This window comes from Amborella trichopoda, chromosome 1, assembly GCF_054954075.1.
Source record: "Amborella trichopoda isolate Santa Cruz 75 chromosome 1, AtrichopodaSantaCruz75HAP2 v2.0, whole genome shotgun sequence".
In the NCBI taxonomy this organism is placed as follows: domain Eukaryota; kingdom Viridiplantae; phylum Streptophyta; class Magnoliopsida; order Amborellales; family Amborellaceae; genus Amborella; species Amborella trichopoda.
The window spans coordinates 52,124,706-52,143,780 of NC_142336.1; the positions used below are offsets into that span (position 1 = coordinate 52,124,706).

Here is a 19,075-nt window from a genome sequence, read left to right on the forward strand (position 1 = left end):
TGAGTGATGCAAGATTGTTCTCGACTGATTATTTGAACCCTAGCTAACTCAAACTTGGGGTTCAATCCAACTAAGAACTCGAAGTTACAATTTTGCTCCACAAACTTCTTATATTTGTGCCCATCTTCCATACATGCATATTTAAACATCTGATAATAATCCAACTCCTTCCATGGATTAGAAAGGAGAAATATTTTGCTAGAGATGGTCCCGCTGTCAAAGATGGGATACTTTTTCCCTTAGTTGGCAAACACAAGAGATATTCTTGCTGTAAAAGTAAGTTTGGTGTGCCGAATCGCTTTCTCCTTCGCAGTCCAACGAAACAGAAAACTCCTATTAGTCGAAGGTTACACTGAGGGTAACAACCAAGACCTTACAATCGGATTTTCAGTCTCCCACTACTCATGCAAGAAATCTATTTCTTCAGGTTCAATAATTTGCCGTTGATAAATCCCAACTTCTCTCTTTCCCCAAGGAGTATTTTTGCAGACTCTGACCATTCTAAATACTTTGTTCAGTCTAGTTTAATAACTGCAATCTGCTGATACTCATGTGAAAGTTTGTTTCCATGGATACTCATGTGAAAGTTTACTCCCAGAGTACTAGTGGTGGTAGAAGAGTGCTCTAATCCATTAATATTTGATGGGGTGTGTTAGGATACTCAAACATATGAGTATTTCTTAATATATTCAATATTTTTGGACACTCATTTTCCTTGTAATATAATTTTTTTTGAATAAGGGCATTTTTTGTCGTTAGGAGGGGTATGATAAATATTTCTATAAGAAACTAGTGACACTTTACTAGTGGTTCAGAAGCAATCATTGCAACATGCGAGTGATGTCACATCTCATGTGGATGGTGTCATCATCCATTATAATTAATAAGTACTTTTATTTCTATCAAGAATTTTTACTTTACTCCTGATTAACTACTTAAAATGCCCCTAGACAAAAACGTTATTACATGGTGGGGTAAGGGTATCAAGTGTTCAAAAATGTTGAGTATGTTAAAGCAATACTCGTATATATAATTACCCTAACATAATCCATATTTGCTATATCGTTCACTATAACATAATCCATATGTATAATTTAGGTGTGGCACCAATAGGCGATAAGATGAGAGAGAGTAGATTTAGGTGGGCTGGCCATATGTGGTGCCGACCAAGTACAACACCTGTTAGTAGGTGTGAGTTAGTTCAAGCAGAAGGACTGAAAAGGGCAAGGGGTAGGCCTAAAAGGACGTGATTGGAAGTAATCCGAAAAGGTATAGGGACTTATGGCCTCATTGAGGGTATGACCTTTAATAGAGCAGATTGGCGGACCGGGATTCATATAGCTGATCCCAATTAATTGGGAAAAGGCGATAGAGATAATGAATGATTCACTACACAACTTGTGCACACCAAAAAAAACTTACTGATTATCACAACCATAATTAAGGGAAGTAGGGAGCCTTGTGGGTAGGGTGACGATCCCGTTCTGGAACCGCGATCCCACGGTTTAGGCAAAGTATCTTGCAGGGATCCGGTCTTTCGATTTTGGGATCTCGCTCCAAAAAAAAGGGGACCACATTCCATCCTTCAGTGGAATCTAGTTCCATTTCGAAATAGATCTCTCAAATTGGGTTGTACTTGGTTGCATCATTGCCAAAATTCTCTGCAATCTCATTCTTAGCCCTTTTTATTGCATCATATATAAAGCCCATGGAGGGCTTATCAGCATCAATCAAACGCAAGACCTTCACCAAGGGAAGAAATACTAATATCGTATGCTTCACTCAACACCATGAATATTTCGAAAGAACAATATCCTATGCCTTCTTTCCCTTGGCACCTCTAGACCACTTACAACTACTCCACTCCTTTGAAGCTAACAGAGACCTTAATGCGATCCTCCTCCTATACATGCTCTGTAGACTTAAAGTTGGTAGTGGCAAATCTAGTGACCCCAAGCCTCGCTAGCTCTCTCTTCTTTGTAAACTTGCTCATCATGCTAAGGGTAAGTATGTGACTGTATATGAAGATTGTAACCTCCTTAGCCTTAAAAAGAATTCCTTTAATAGTAGGCAAATCACCAATGGCTTCAAGTATAAGATCTACACAATGTGCAGCGCAAGGAGTTCAAAATATGCGAGGCCTCTTCTATCGAAGCAAATGACCTACCGCTAGATTGGGAGCAACATACTTGAATTACAAGTTCCTCCCCAACCTCCTCAATGCCCTTATCAATGAAGAAAAATATATAATGAGCTTCATGAATATCATTGGAAGCATCAATTGATCGCAAAAAAACTGCACCCGAGGGACAATTTACCAACAAATTCTTGTTAGTCCTCCTCCTCCTATCACTCCATATATCTGCCATTAAAGAAACCCCAATTTAGCCCATCCCTCCTTATGGGTCTTGAAGTATTTGTTAGTATATTCAACTTCTTTCTTCAATAGTGGCTCTTCAATCTCATAAGGAGTTGGACCTTTCAAACCTGACCCAAATTGCGCAATTGCTTCCAGCATTGTATGGAAGCTATTCAAGTGTGCGATGTTAAAAGAAATGCCCGCATAATAAAACCACCGAGTAATATACTGAGTCATCCTGCCTCTGCCTTCCTTCTTAAATCTATTTTCAATCGTCACTTGTCTTTTCCCCTTTTTTCCCTTGCCTTTCTCAATTACTGTCTCAAGGTTAGGTGTAAAAAAACTATCTATAAGGCCCTCTCATGCGAGGCTTCTTAGATCCAAAAGCCCTCTTCGTCTTAGAGCTCTGAGTACCAACATGGCTACCTCTTCTTCCCCCTCTTCATCCTCTTCTTTAGTGTCAATATTATCATATAAAACATGGACCCCTGACTTTAATTCTGCTATATCTTTTTTTTTTGAATTTTTTTTACTTTTTTCACCTTCAATGTATTCATAAATTTCTTTCTGTACAAACTTTGAGATTTTTTTACATGGGGCAACATCACCTCTAATACCGACAAGATGTTTCTTAAATATATTTATGCCAGTCTTAGAAACATGTCCACAGTAATTGCACAATTTTATTCTTATCATTCTTATCAGGGTTAACTCAATATTTCCATCCCGAATCTCCACCCCTAGTAGACCCCATAAGAGACATCTCAAATTGAAAAAATAAAACTTAAATAAAGATTACAAATTGACATTTTCTGCCCAATCTCTGATCTTTGATGTTGGTTACCTCAATCGAGCTACTAATCAACTCAAAAGTCTTCTAATGCCACCAATAGCACCCTTAAAATAATTTCAATGAGAAAAGAAAACTTTCTCAATCCACAAAAAATACTTTTGTTTCAGACAAATTACTTTAGATTCTCAGAAATAAGTTTAACATAGAGATTGAGGGTTGTTATTTTTGACTTTGGGGGTTAAAAATCATCCCAATAATGTTTTTATACAACCTTGGGGTTCAAAATGACCCCTTTTGCCCTTTTGAGCGATTTAAAAAAACAAAAAAGGCCTTACGACCCTGGGCCTCGCCTAGGTACATCCGCTCGTGTAGGGCCCTTGGGTCTAGGCATGCGGATTTTTGGTCCAGGCTACCTAGGCGCCAGGCAGACCTTTTTTTAAAACATTGGTTGACACTTTGAGACAACACCTTAACAACTAGTGAATATAATTCAAGAACCCCACAACCATATAGAGCCCACCACAACATAGTTTACATTGTTCCTCTGTCGAAAATGGTTGCCGGCGAGTAAGAAGACTCCTTTATTACATACAAAATCATTGATGTGCTATCGTATTCTATCCCTCCCATTCTCGTCTGGGTACTGGGTGCAACCTCTCAAGTGTAGCAAGATAAGACGCTGATACTTCTTTATTGTAGTGCGGCTTTAACCTCTTCTCGCCACCAGGAGTTGGCATAGTTAACCATTTTCGGGAGTGATACTTAGGACTTAAACGGTATTGGAACATGAGGAACCCCGTTATATGACATACTTCAACTTTGATTCCTTAACTAAGGGAACTCGTACTAGCTCTACTTGGCAACCTCATTTTTATGTACATTGGAGCTTAGATTCTTGCTAGTCAAAACATTGAACCCATTGATATGGGATCTCGCTTCCATAAACCTAAGGATCTCGTTCCTTGTCTTCTTCATTGTATGAACAGTGATCCTAACCCCAGGGAGCTTCCACTATTGGGCGGTTTGGCAAATCCCGAACCGATCCCGCTCCCATCTCCAACAACTATGATCACAACCAGCCACTTGAATCATACTAGTTGACACTATCAGTTGCTTGAATCAATGATCTAACACGATTTGCCACTTGAATTCACTTACTACAAAGATCCAAGATTATACATACAAGGAATCTTTATAAAATATGAGTATTACAACTTGAATACATGGATATGACATATTAAATGGGTCCAACAAAAATTTTGAAGTCCAAATCTAGGGTTTCAAATCCAATATCACAAAATTGAGAATGATAGAAAGCAATCGTGAAATTAAGGTTTTGTGTACCAGCCACTTGAATCATACTGATCAACACAATCTGCCACTTGATTCAACCTGATTAACACAACCAGCCACTTGAATTCACTCCCAACAAAGATTCAAGACCATCCATGCATGGGATTGCGATAAAATATGAGTCTTACAACTCTAAACCATGGACATGGCATACTGAAGGGGTCCAACAACAAATTTTGAAACACCAAATCATCCTACCCAAATCTAGGGTTTCAAATCCAACTTCACAAAATCGACATGGATAGAAAGAAATCATGAAATTAGGATTTTGTGTATCATACGCTTTTCAGATTTAGGGTTTCCGACCATATGGTTGATTATGGGCATTGTATAGTCAGATCACATATTAGGGGTTGAAAAAACATCTCGAAATCTCCAACTTTGATGCCAAGTTAAAATACAACAATCAAGGGGATAAGAGACGAAGAAGAGTGAGAAAGATTATGGTCTAGAAAGAGAGAAGTTTTAGCGATAGAAGGGTGTGTGTGCTTGTGTGTGTGTGTGAGAGAGAGAGAGAGAGAGAGAGAGAGAGAGAGAGAGAGGGGTCATGGTGGTGTCATATTGATCCCTATGCCTTACTTAAACCTTTTTTAATAATAATAAAAAAAATTAAAGTACAGTATTGCCCTTATTTAAGGAAAAAGATGAATGTCTGTATGGAAGGTGAAATGAGAAATGTCACTGGGAAATTAAATACAAGAAAATAAACATAAATTTTGGTATTAAAAAAATAAACTTTGGTATTCACATTACTTTCTTTCTTTTTAAATGTTCATACAGTGGTTATACCGTTTTGATGCTATGAATTTCTAGTGGTTTACTTGCGATAATGACGAGAATGCTGCCTGAGAACTTTAGTTTATCCCAAGATATTTGCGAAATATCGGCATGAATATATTCTAGAACTTATTTTCCCCTATTGGATATCTAGCTGAAGCCAATGCTTTGTTTAGGACAAGCTATCCATCTCCTTGGAGAGTTTGATAAGGTGCTATTGCATTGTTGTGTCTGGCTTGAACTTCCTCTTCTAAAGCTGCGGAAGGATTATGCCCCACTTGACATCCTTTATGCTCAGTCAATACTAGATTCCATGAGACATGAGTGACTATATAGACTTATACCATTTGATTTGAGAAAGAACTTCACTAAAACTTTGGGAAATTGAAGGAGTACGCACGATGGACCGGGTTCTACCATTTCAGGGCCCAATTATACTCAATAGAAGAGTTTGATCCTTGCTTATAACGAACACTAGCTCAATGCTTACCCATGTAAGTCAAACGTTATTTCCAGGGAGTTGGGCAGAAGGATAAGAGGCTCCAAGCTAACTAAAGGTAGCTTGTCTCCCCCTAATAGTGGTGGCCAGTGTAGTCAATGAGCAAAGCCAGTGGTAGCAACACATGAACAAAGCTCTCTAAACTATTGGAAGCCTTTGCTACACAAGCCAGTGGTAGCAACTTCCAATTGTTTAGGGCGCGCTTTATTTGCAACAGAAAAGCAATCACTTTTGAGGGATTTGCAACTTTTAATTGTTGATGATTTTTTTTATTTGCAGCTTAAGAAAAACATTTGCCGAAGAGTGCTTTGACGTTGTAAAGCCCTCTTCAACACATAGACATTACCTTCAGGAGGTGGGAACAGTTGAGAACAAAGCGGTGAACATGTGCATAACATGTGGGAGTCTGCCGAACACTTCGAGCCAAATCTTGAAGAAAGCTAGAAGTGTTGTTTGATGAACTTCCATAGTAGTAGGTAGTTGGTAAGGTAAAGGCTGACCATGCCAATGATGCTTAGCAGCAGGGAATCTTGGACAACGGGTGAAGCCTGATCCAACAATATCGCTTGAGTGAGGAAGGGCAATGATGCTTGTAAAGCCCTTTTATCGAGCGAGCATTCATGATAGTATTTGAGGAAGGAGACCCAGCTAACTCCGTGCCGGCAGCCACAGTGAGATCTGGTCCCTGAGGGGGGGGGAGGGGGAAGCGATGTGTAATTTATTTTTCAGAATGATTGGGCGTAAAGGGCACTTAGGCGGTGAATTGGGTTGCAAGTGAAAGTCGCTAAAAAGTGGTGGAATGCTCTCGAAACCAATGAACTTGATTGATATATAGGAGAGTGGAATTTCGTGTGTTGGGGTGAAATCACCCTAAAAAGAGTCTTTATGTAGGTGGCTAGGTGCAAAGCAGTTGGTTGAGTGTGGAGCATATAGGTAACATGACGAGACAAATATTTTGCTGACCTGCACATTGAGAAGGAATATGTTTAGTGACTTGACTCATGGACTTGTGTGCAAATGCGTGCTTGCTCTCTGAAAATGCAAAATAAAATACATGCATTGGTTGCGGTATGCAACTATACATGAATTTGTGCTTTGTGTGCATGGGTGCACTTGTGTGTGTGTGTGTCCGTGCATGTGAGCATCAATATGAATGCATGCTGTAGGCTTATCTATGCTTGTGTACCTTTTATTGTATAGGTCATCTTAGTCTTTCAGGTTTCTGGTTGTGGTCATGATCAGAGTGTTGCAGACATTTTCGTTCGTTGCTTTATGCAATACTGGTATGCATATGTCGTTGCCAATGAGTTAACTCTTGATATATAGGAGATAATGCAAATTTTGAATTGCTTATTACAATGGCTCTGCAAAGCATCTTACTTTTATTAAGCAGTCAAGAAACAACATATCTATAGAATGAGTGTAGTTGAGATGAGGATGTTGAGATAGATGAGTTGCAGGACAAGAAATCATAGAATTTGGAATGAATACATTTGAGGGAACTTAGGGGTAGCTCCAACAGATGATAAGATGAGGGAAAGTAGACCTAGGTGGTTTGACTATGTGCAGTGTCAGCCTAAAACAACACTAATTAGAAGTGGTAATTTGGTTCAAGTGGAATGCTGTAAAAGAGCAAGCGATAGGCCTAAAAAGACGGGGATGGAAGTAGTGAGAAGAGATATGGTGACTTATGGTCTGACTGAGGGTATGACCCTTGATAGAGTGGAATGCGTAGCAGGATTAGTGTAGCGAACCCTAAATAGTTGGGATAAGGTTTGCAGGAGGATGATGATGATGATGGTCTTACTTTTGTCATGGTCCTCCTAGATGCTATATTGCTTTCAAGCATAATGTTGTTCTGAGGCATGAGTTCATGTTTTACATTTTTGTGCGAAGTTAGCAACTCATGTTCCCTTGTGGATTCATTTTTTTTGATGATTGACCACGTTCTGTTTCTGTTCTTTTAGTTTGTCTTTTCCATCATTAATTTTTTCGCTTCTTTGGTGAGTTATGTTTAATATATGTACTTGCTTTGAAATTGAACTGCAGGTAACATGTGAACCTCTGTCAGAGCTTGTGAAGAAGCACTTTGTACCAATATTCGCGGCTTGCATGACTTTTCATTGCAGTAATAAGTCAAGCAATAGCCATGCTATCAAAGTGCTTCAGAGTTCAATTTTGCACATTGCAGATATCTCTGAGCATGAGCGAGATAACCTCATAAAGACGAACACGGTTGGTGATTTGTTTGTTCTTTTTGCTTCTTTAGGCATACATTTGGAAAGCTAGCCTTGATATCTTGACTTTGTTTTGTGATATGTGACGCTTTTGTCTTGACCTATTGTCGTATTTTATAAGTTGGTAATCCTGAGTAGGTTGAATTATGAATGATGGTTGCCTGTTGAGCCAATGAATGAATCTGACTTCGCTAGTTGAATAACAGAGCTATGTGGTGAAAGATTTGGGATAATTTTTGATGGTTTGCACAATTGTATCTTTCTAAACAAAATTGTTTGCTCATTTTTACATATATCATTATGTTTTAATTATATCGTGTCCTACAAATGATGCTGACATGATATAGCTGGTAACTATATCTTTTCAACTAGTTTAGCTGAAAGTGAGTTCATACAGAGCTGGAAATGCATACAACATCAGAGAGGAAGGTGGATATGGGAGAACAGCGAAGAAAGGTGAGGTTGAGAAGAGATAGGTGTGTCTCAGGGGCTATGACTTGCCGATATGTTGATATTTGAGGGTCACTCTTCCCCCTACTGAGGCTATTGGCAATTCCATTAGCCTCTCCGTGTACATTTTGAAAGTAACTAATAGACTGCGTATATCCGAATAAGGAAATCAAGAAAGTGTGAAAGTCTTATGGTAGATGCCTTTCATTATTTCAATATGCTATGTCTTGTGTTTTTGTTTTTTAAAATTATAATGCTATAGATTTGATGCTGAACCACAACTCTTGTTGTTCAACATGGGCCAGAAGAAGTTTTGAGCCATAATTATTGGTCTATGCAGTATCTCATGATGGGTGACAAGGCAACTTACCGGTTTTCATCTTTCTTTTATTGGATAAGTAAAAAGTGTTGGTCAACTTGGTTTTTATTGACAAACTTCAGGGGTTTGATCTCTTGAGCTCTGTTATGCAAGCTGGATGGCTGCCACTATGCCGAAGTCCACAGGATGTTTAAGAATCAATGTCACTTCTGTTCCATGTGATTAATAACAGGAAGTCCTGTGTCATAATAACTAACAGTTAATATGTTAGTTAATATCATGCGTGGCAATTATAGATTAGTTATGAAGTCTATGGCCATTGTGAGCTAAGGAGACCCTTTTGAAGTGGTTTCATGCATATTTTTGAAATGTGAAATCAATATACTTCAAGAAAACCATGCTGAAACCTTGCAGATGTATAACATAACATATTGTACATTTCATGGAATAGTCGCAATGAGTGACCAAATTATGTATGAAGAGAGTAAAAATATCAAATGTTCTAGGGCTGAATTTCCCATGCATGATAAACATTTGTGCATATTATTTATACATGTGTTGTCAAATAAGGAGGTATGCTATGAAATTCATGATCCATGATTTCACCAGAATACCAGATAGCAAAGTGTCCAGCATAGTCGGGTTGAAAAATCTTTGGACCATTTGACAGTGCTGACATATACAATCACTTTTTCTGTCTTTGGAAAAGCTACTCATAACTTGCTCAAATGTTGATGTTTGAAGTTCTGCTTGCAGTTTTGAATTTTGATGGAACATGGGAGACTGGTGAATTTATGCTTTTGATTAGTGTTGGCAAAGCTGGTAACTGCACAGATTTTTACATAGTGTCTTGAGAAACTCACTGCTTGGAAAAAGTTGTATTCCCTTGACCTAAGATGTTCTAGAAACTGGTAATGGGGTCAAAGGTTCAACATTTGGGTGTAGATCAGAAAAATTCAAGAACCACAGTTTCCTCTTGTGTGGTCATGTTTGAGTGTAGGATTTTTGTTTTTTAACTACTAGAACAAGATGAATACAAACCATATAACTTTTGCACAGAACCCTAACGTTGTGCTTTACCCCTTGCATCTGCTTCATAAAACCTTTTAAGTGGTGATTCGTGAGTGACTCTATATATGAATCTATAGAACTAATCAGCACTAATAACATGCGTACTAGTTATCCACATCAGCACAGTGTTTATGGGCAAATATCAATCGTTTAAAACTTGGCTCAGGCTAGGGACTGGGGCTCTGCCCTTGCCGTGTTACTCAGGCCAGTTCGAGGGGACTCGCTTGAGCTAGAGCTGAAACAAGGGCCAAAAAATAAAAAAAGAAAAAAATACAAAAAGTTGGGTGAAATTTGACATAATAGAAAAATCATAAAAATCCAAAAAGAAAAAAAAAAAAAATCAGAAATTGTATATAAAACATGAAAGAAACAAATGGTGTTCTTGGGTTTTAAAATAATAAAAATTATGAAGAAAAATGAGAAGTAGAACAAGGAGAATAAAATCTTAGAAATTATCTGTAACTTAATATATATATATATATATATATATAGAAATTATCTGTAACTTAATATATATATATATATATATATAGAAATTATCTGTAACTTAATATATATATATATATATATATATATATATATATATATGTATATAACAAATTAATTATACTTGAATTATTAAAAAAAAATTCAATAGATGAATTTAAATTGATAAATATGTAACATACTCGATGTTTTGAGGCAGATTTGCCGATCTTTGTGCTTAGTGTGAATATATATATAACAAATTAATTATACTTTGAATTAGTAAAAAAAATTCAATAGATGAATTTAAATTGAATCATATGTAACATACGCGATGTTTTGAGGCAGATTTGCTGATCTTTGTTCTTAGTGTGAATTGAGACTTCAAATCCTTGCCAAACCTGCTTTATGCAGCCCCAATGAAATACCAGATCAAATTTTGGGTTCTAACTTAAGGTCTAGAATGGTCTAAGGTGATGACCTTAAAATTTCCCTTATCCCGTCCCAAGCCCGGGTAAAAATGGGTTGTGTTAGGTAGGCAGTCAATCTAAAACTTTGTCAAAACTTCTTATGAATCTGGAATGTATGATCGGATCGGGATTCATGTAGCCGACCCAAACTAGTTGGGAAAAGCGCTTTGATGATTTGGTGAACTTCAGGTCTAGGAGATCCAAGCCTTTAATATTTTGGGAATATTAGAAAATCCAAATTTAAAATCTATAATATCCTTTTTTTTTTTTGTGGTAGAGCTAGCCTATGGTTGGATCAAGAGCACAAAGATACACCTAGAGTTCGATTTTAGTCAACTATAGACCATCGGATTGAAGAAACTTAAGTTTTTCAAAATCGGCCGAAAAATCCCATTTCTTCGACCTATAGAATGTGAGAAAACAAATGGGTTTTTCTCAATTCAATGCTTCCAATGTGTAGATCTAGTAATTTTCTGGTATAATCTAAATTTTTGCTTCAAAAGAGGGGATTTGGGGCTTCTATTGCAAAGAAAATGGGAAATGGTGGGCAGAATTCTGCTTCCCTTTAGTTACAAAGAATCAGTGTACAGTATTCAGGCAAGTACTGTATGCATTTGCCCAAGTACTGTAGAACTCAGGCAAGCCTGCCTGAGCTGACTTGCGGTTATATTATTATTTGTTGTGTGGTTTTGTGTACTTGTGATTTACATATGTTTCTCAATGTATGCAGGTGCTTCTTTGTAATTATTCATTTACATTTATATATAGCACATATGCTGCTCCTATCCATTTTAATGAAATAATAATCTGTCTCAATCGAACAAATCTTTGGTGGTGACCTCTGAGCTAGAATCTCTCTTGCTCATTCTATGTATTTCTATTTTCATAATTGATGAGATTCCTTTTTGTTGACTGCACGACGTTAATCCTTATTGTGTGGTTTCCTGATGGTCGCCACAGCATTTAATATGCTAGCGTTGTTAAAGGTGCTTGATTAAAAGGAAGATATCTAGCGACTTCACAATTATGTGCCTAGTAATGCGTCGTTTCCTTACCAGTGTCATGGCATCAGTTGTCATGCTTGATTTTGTATTTCCTTGTGTTATTTATTCAAACATAAATTTGTTTTTTTTTCCATTTTAGGATCGCATTAGCCGAAGTTAATTCCAATCTGTGTACTCTGTCCTTTGTTGGGTGTTTTTCAGTTACATGTCTCAGAAATGCCAGACAAGGGCATGGTGTAACATTGCAGTTGTTTTTTTTTGTATTTTCAGGTTGCCATTGTCGGTTGCCTCCTTTCACTTACCTCCTCTACTTCCCACCCGGATGCACCCTACTTTCCAAAGGATACTATAGTGGTTGCAATAAGGACAATTATTGATGGGCTTTTGGACACGTATAATATTCCTGCTTTTCCCTGCTATATATATGTACTGTGATTGGCGATATTATATCTTGATGTTCCATTCCATATTTTCCATATCTAGATAATATGGTTGCTTCAGAACTTCACTTCGTTGTCATTAACTTTATAATTGTGATCAATCTTGCTTGTGTTGATCAGTTTTGTCACTGACTTTTGTATGCTTTCAGAGATGGTTGCCCTGATAATGCTGGTCTCATTGATGACGTCAAGATTTTCCGTCCTGATAGAGTTTTCCAGGTGATATTTTATTGGTGTTTTGCTAGTCATTAATTAGTTTGTCCATATTAGATTTCTTTTTTCCTCCCTCCTCCTGTCTTTTGGATTTCGCTGCTGTGTGTTGCTCATCAATTTTTTATGTTTTGCATTTTTCATTGTGTATGTAGTTTCTTGTTGGGATACATTATCAGTTGACTTCTGCACTTCATCCAAGGCATAAGGTTCGTGCATTGTCTAGTATTGAGGTGCTTATGAATATTATTGGGTCCAGGGCTGCAATTTCTACCACTTCTTGGTAAGTTTATGCATTTTACTATCCATCTTGTTATCTAGTGATAAAACCTGATTATAATGATATTATTTATGAATTGCAAGCATTTTACTATGCATCTTGTTAACTAGTGATATAAGCTGATTATAATGATATTCTTTCATGAATTGCTGCAAAGTGTAAACTGTTATCTGCCTTTCACATCTGAGTTACTTGTGTTTCCAGTCTCTGATATTGTTCTTGAATTTGCTACAGTTATCTTTTCAATCTACTTGGTCAGTTCATCAGTTGCAGTATGTTGCAAGAACAGTGCTGTTTCTTACTTTCTTCGCTGATTGAAATATTTAAAAGTAATCCCTCGAAGGATGCTATCAGTGCACTTAGTGAACAACTTCAGGTGTTTTACTGGCAATTCATTTGATATCTTACATATGTATTTGTCTAGTGGAATTTTGTTTTCGTGGATGTCCTACTCAGCATTTGACCCAATATTGCAGTTTTTGGTTTCAAAGTTGGTAGTCTGTTGCATTCCCCCGGAACAAGATGGAAAACATTTTCAGGAAAAGTCTTCACGAATTTTATCTTTGATCTATCAGCTTACAGTGGATGCCGACCCTTCCCTTTATGAACACATAAGAGTAGGCATATTCTGACCCCATTTTATGTTTTTGTAAATCTCGATTTTTGTGTTAAATGCAATTGGCTTGTAGTGTTGAATCGTGTGATTGCCAGGTGTTGGAACCTTTTCCAGAACTGGAATGCTTTGAGAAAGTCCGGAGTTTTCATCATGCGATTTGTAAGGGACTGACTCCTAGAGATCAATTTTTTATGGTAAGTAAGAAGGTCAATTTTTGATGGTGAATATGCCTTCTTACTTAGTGTATTATTTTAATAGTTTACCTTAGTGTATTATTTTAATAGTTCACCTTCTTCTTCCCCAAAAAAATCTGGACACTGCAAGACATGTCCATACGGAAATCATTTTATATTACTTGTTGTAGTTGTATAATGAAATTTGCAAAATTTTAGCATTTCCCGTGACCTCTGTAATCATACTGTGGTAGCTCTTACTGCTCTCTGAATGATGGGTCCCGAGGTTGAGACTCATGCGATAAGGTTTTGCATTCTTTTATATATTACATAATTTTTTCTATTATTATTTAATAAAACTACTCCAAGTGTACAAAAGTGTGTGAGGTTAGATGCAGTAGACATTTTGACCTCACACTGAAAGTGTGCAGTTTTGAATATGGGGGTTTTAGTTTCAGTCCCCCCCCAAAAAAAAAAACAATAATTGGTATTGGGAGGTGTTGACATGTGCCGACTTGTGAAAAAACTCGTGTCGAGGTAACGCTGTAAAAAACTCACATTTTCTTGGGGACTTGCATGGACCTGGAGCAAGTAAGCTCGAGGCAAGCACTGAGAGTGGACTCTTATATCCCAATCCAAGTTGGGTGTGTTGCCCATAAAGAGGCCCCAAAAAACTGGAAAAAATATAATAAATGCAGAAGATAAAAAAAAAAAATGGAAAACATGATTCAGATGACCTATATATGAAATGAAAAATGATGAAAAGATTATTTTATTGGCATGCACTAGCTGAAATTGTCTGGTAATCTAATGTAATATTAATGAATCTATAATGCCTGATTTTTTAGTGCAAATTGAAACGAGTCGCATCCCTTTCCCAAGTTCCAATATTCATATTGAAGACTAAAGATTGAGTTAATCATATACAACAACCATATATGGTGTTGAGTGACAGTCTGGTTGTTCCTCGTGTTGAGTCGCCTCCATACCCCGCTTCCAAGCTCCTTCTGTAGACCAGCTTGTTCTTCTAGCACACTGTTGTTGATGACTGGTTTATCTTGCTTCATTAGCTATTCCGATGCAGGATTGTCAAATATGTGGTCTAGATTGATTGGATTGTAATCCTTTACTTGCCTCCTCTGTTCTCTGTTCTTTAGACTAATATTTTTATGCACATAAGCAAGCTTGTGAATCCTCTTAATGCACATAAACAAGCTTGTGAATCCTCTTAGTTTTCAACCTGTTCGTCCTTTTGGTGTTTAGATCCACTGGAATGCACTCCACATTCTCTCTCAATCCATGGCAGAACAAGTTTGGATAAGACTCATGATTGTGATCTTTTGTAAGTGAGTGGTGTCACTGAAAAAAGGGGAGTTAGTCAAATATGCGTACAATCCCACAGACTACTTCTATCATACTATATAAGTAATGAGTTACGACTTTTGGAAATTTAAAGCTAATCTCAGAATAGTTGTGTGAGACTTCTTCTTGCGAGTTTTGACATATATAAAGCAAGCTAAAAGAATAAGATACATAATTTGAATTTGCAAACTACAATAACCCAAGATCACCATTGGTTCACATTTTAAATAGACGTCTACCTCATTCAAGGTTTCAATTTGCGCATCCTCATTTGCTCTATTCTTCCAACGCAAAGCTTCGCCCCTCCCATGATTTTAGATTGCTTACTCTGGCCTGATTGATAGTGTGGCCTGATTGATAGTGTTATGCCATGTTAAAGAAGAAACTTGAACACATTGATATCAATTTTTGGGTCAAATAGGCCACGACCCACGAGGCACATAAATAGCAAATTAAGATGTAAATGTATATTGAAACTTGAAATTGGAAGTTCACATCTGAATCAACCAACTTGAGTATTACTGCTGGTGGGGCTTTGGTAGCAACAATTTGCAGGCACTTATCCCAAAACTTGTGGTTATTGATGAGTTATTTGACTTCTCTTCTAGCGTAGGTGCAGAAACCCATTCATCGGATGCTACCATCTTCTTCAGTCCGATTTTGACCTCAGTTGTGACTGCATAGTCAAGTAAATGGTCACAACTCTAGGGATAACTGGAAGTCTGGACCTATGAGCTCCCTTCCATAATGTAGCCTCATTAAGTTTGATTAATTGAATATGCATTTTGTTGTAGTCTTCCCTTTCTCAACCCAAGCTTTCACTTGTTTTAGTTCATAGATTGCTTCTAACCCGAGGTGTACCAAACAAAATGCCTTCCCTCCCTCATAAACAATTTCTCTACTCGATAGTTTTTGCATTGCCTGTAATCACCTAAACTGCATTCTCGTCCCCAGTTGCGTCCACTACATCATCGAGCATCCTAAACAAAAGCTTTCTACGTTTGAGTTTGTTGGAAGTGGAAGACTGTCCGTCTTGAAAAGTACACCAAAGTTATCCTTCCTTTCCCATCCTTCCTGTGATGTGACATTATAATAACCCAGTCCCTCGCCACCTGCCCTTATACTCATAAAAAAATAGTTCTACGTCCCCATCACGTCATCCAGGCAAGTGTTTGGAAGCTCATGTGCAGCTAGACCCTTGAACCTGACAATACATGTGTCATAGTGGATATACTTGGTTGATAACATTTGTAAAGTCAACCTTCTCTCAAAAAAAAACATTTACTATTTGCTGCTTTGGATGGGATCGCAGTGTATAGAACCAACATGCGATTGTCTTTTGTATTTTCTTTTTGACTTCCTTCCTCCACGTGGGCTTAAGGGTCTTTGCCTGTGGTTCGGGCTTGGAACGAAATGGGTCTATTCGACCCTGAGTAGGATAAGTAGATTTTGAAGACTGCATATTGGGTTGTGTAGCCTGGGGTTGGGAAGCCTGGGAAGTAGTAGGCCTTTGCCTTTGAACAAGGTGGAAGACCTGAAGGGTCATGGGATTCCTGGCGCACAACACCCCATGCCAGTACTAGTTTGGGAGTCACTGAATGACTGTTTCCAGCTCCCAACTGTCTACATACATGTTTCTAGGCGAAACTTCCATACACACTCAAATTGCACCTTGAGATCTCCCTCTTCCTACAAGAAGGTGCATAATGCCCTCCCTTACTCCTTATTCATCCTCTATCTTTGCACCTTCTTTCCGTTGCTGCCAGGATAGATTGCTTCATCTGTTGCTTCGCTTGCACAGGCACAGTGGCACATCTTACCATAGTATTTTTTTGGCAATTAGTACTACATGACATCTCCTTTCCACAGTAAGTGCACCTCATCCTTCTTGTAACCCTATCCATCCTAGATCATGCTGCGATATTGGATGGTTGGCCTGCCCCTTTTTTGTCAACATTGTACAAAACCATTTATGTAAAAGGTATAAAAAGCCAACCACCATATTCTTTTTTTGAAGGGAATGTAAACTTTCTTTCTTCCACAGATATAAATTACAAAGGTAAAATCTATTACTCTATCCAAATCAAAACAAAAGGGAAAATAAAAGAAAGGGAATGGATGGAGCAGTCCACAAGTAGTGAACCTCAACAATTTTTTTTTTCTGAATTCCTGGACAACATTTGGGGACATCGACCCGGATAGATTCAAGCAAGATAATGGAAGCCTCAGAAGTAATATATAATTTGTGTCTCGGGGATGCTGCCAATGGCTTCATGAGCATAATAATCCACAATAGCCATTCCAGAATGAACCACCTGCACATATCTGAACCCTTCAGATGAGCAATGAAAGAAGCTAAATCAGAAGACAGATGAAAGAAGCTTAGTGAGGAGCGAAGTGTACACAACAGCAAGCACCGCTCCAACTGGTATTGTGTTCGCCCAAGAGGCCACAATCTCACGCACTGTTTCGGCCCTCACACTATTAAGTCCACGAGCAAATCCAACCCCCATTACCGTGCCAACAAGCATGTGTGTGGCTGATATAGGCAAACCCAACTTTGAGGCCACAATCACAACACATTCAGCAGCAAAACCCCTTGAAGGAGTCAACTCAGTTATCTTCTTTCCTATTGTAGCCATCACTCTATAACCCCACATCATTAAACAGGCCACTATCCCAAACGCACCCCAAGCTAGCATATCATTCGGGATCACAATTTCCGCGCCTGTTCCCACCTTGGAGTATAGAGAGAGCGGCGGCCAGAGGCCCAATTGCATTGGAAACATTGTTTCCACCATGAGCAAAAGACATGAAGCAAGCTGAGAGTACTTGCATGTAGCCAAAGACCCCGTAGATTATCTCTAGTTGAGGTCCTTTTGGGCCAGCAACATCTGAGAGAAAGCCAAGATTTTGAGGGGAGTTTCTGTGGTCAGGTTGGGAGGATTCAGGTTTGAGAAGGAGATGGCCGAGTTGTTTGTGGATTACTCGACTTATGAGGAATGTACCGATGATAGCACATCCGAGGGATTGGCATATTGCGATGGGAAGGGACTTCCTTAGGGGGAGGGCTGCAAAGATGACACCACTCACTCCTCCATAGACAAGACCAAAACCCACCATGGCTCCCACTATGCAGTGCGTGGTGGAGACTGGCCAACCGAAATATGAAGCAACTTGCAACCAAGTTCCGGCAGCTGTGAGAGAAGAGAGAAGCCCAGCAAAAAGAAGCGACGCCTTTCTATTAAACATGGAGGCCACCAAAATTCCCTTTTGCATGGTGCTTGTAATGTGAGTCCCCATTAACAAAGCTCCAGAGAACTCGAGAATAGTGGCTGTAACCACTGCTTGCCTCAAGCTTAAAGCTCCACTCCCTACACTTGTTCCCATGGCGTTTGCTACATCGTTTGCCCCTATGTTCCAAGCCATGTAGAAACCAGAGAGCAAGGTTATGTACGATAAAACCCAGGCCATTCCTTGCCCCAACGATTTCATGAGAAGAGCACAGAAAAGTGCGACCATGGCTATGCAAACAGTGATTGCTGAGGCCGTTTACGAAGAGATATTGAAGGCTCAAGCCATTTCTGTGAATCATTTGCATCTGAGACTTCAGTGTTTGGTTGAGCTTTTCATGGTCGGAATCCTTTGCAAATTGTGAGATTCTGACGATTGGTGGCAGACTCCAACGAGTTGGTCGGAGAATGGGGAGGGGGCGGAGGCCGTTCGTGTTTTGGAGAGCTCTGGTGAAGTGGATGAGGAGAGGGGAGTGTTTGTAGTTGTAGAAGTTAGGGTTTTTGTACATAGAATTGGAGCCATTAAAGGAGAAAGAGCGAGTGGGTGAGGAAGTAGATGTCATCTCAGAGAGAGGAGGAATAGGGGTTGGATTAAGAATGGGGTTAGGTTCATGGCGGCCATGGATGAAGGGGTGGAGTTGCAGAGAGATTGTGGGGCATGTTCGTGGATTGTCGGGATTTTGCTGGTTTTGTGATTTTAAGTTTTTTAAGTGTGGTGAGAAATGTTTGAAAAGGAGCATTGATGGATGAAAAAAAGAGTAAAATGAGTAGTGGTGAGAGAGAGGGAAATGAAGAGAGAGAATTAACCACCATATTCTTGTATACTAAATTATGTTTTTTTCTTTTTTTCTCGAGCACAAATGTAGTTTGGAGACAATCCAAGTGTACAGTGGTGTTAAAAACC

At 38.6% G+C, this 19,075-nt stretch overlaps 1 protein-coding gene and 1 pseudogene across 15 annotated transcripts in view; one reads left to right on the top strand and one right to left on the bottom strand.

Moving 5' to 3' along the window:
- Positions 1–19,075, top strand: part of ATM (Serine/Threonine-kinase ATM-like protein) — a 175,096-nt gene that overhangs the window by 56,216 nt on the left and 99,805 nt on the right. For all 15 annotated transcript variants that reach the window (XR_016059815.1, XR_002281003.2, XR_016059813.1 and 12 more), the window contains 7 exons: positions 7,831–8,016; positions 12,068–12,189; positions 12,387–12,456; positions 12,603–12,730; positions 12,962–13,103; positions 13,204–13,344; positions 13,439–13,537. Coding sequence is in view for 5 of the 15 variants with exons in the window: in XM_020667487.2 (XP_020523146.2) it covers positions 7,831–8,016; positions 12,068–12,189; positions 12,387–12,456; positions 12,603–12,730; positions 12,962–13,103; positions 13,204–13,344; positions 13,439–13,537 (888 nt within the window). In the remaining 10 variants the exon portion in view is untranslated. The remainder of the gene's footprint in view (positions 1–7,830; positions 8,017–12,067; positions 12,190–12,386; positions 12,457–12,602; positions 12,731–12,961; positions 13,104–13,203; positions 13,345–13,438; positions 13,538–19,075) is intronic.
- On the bottom strand, positions 17,134–18,460 carry LOC148783916 (inorganic phosphate transporter 2-1, chloroplastic-like; annotated as a pseudogene).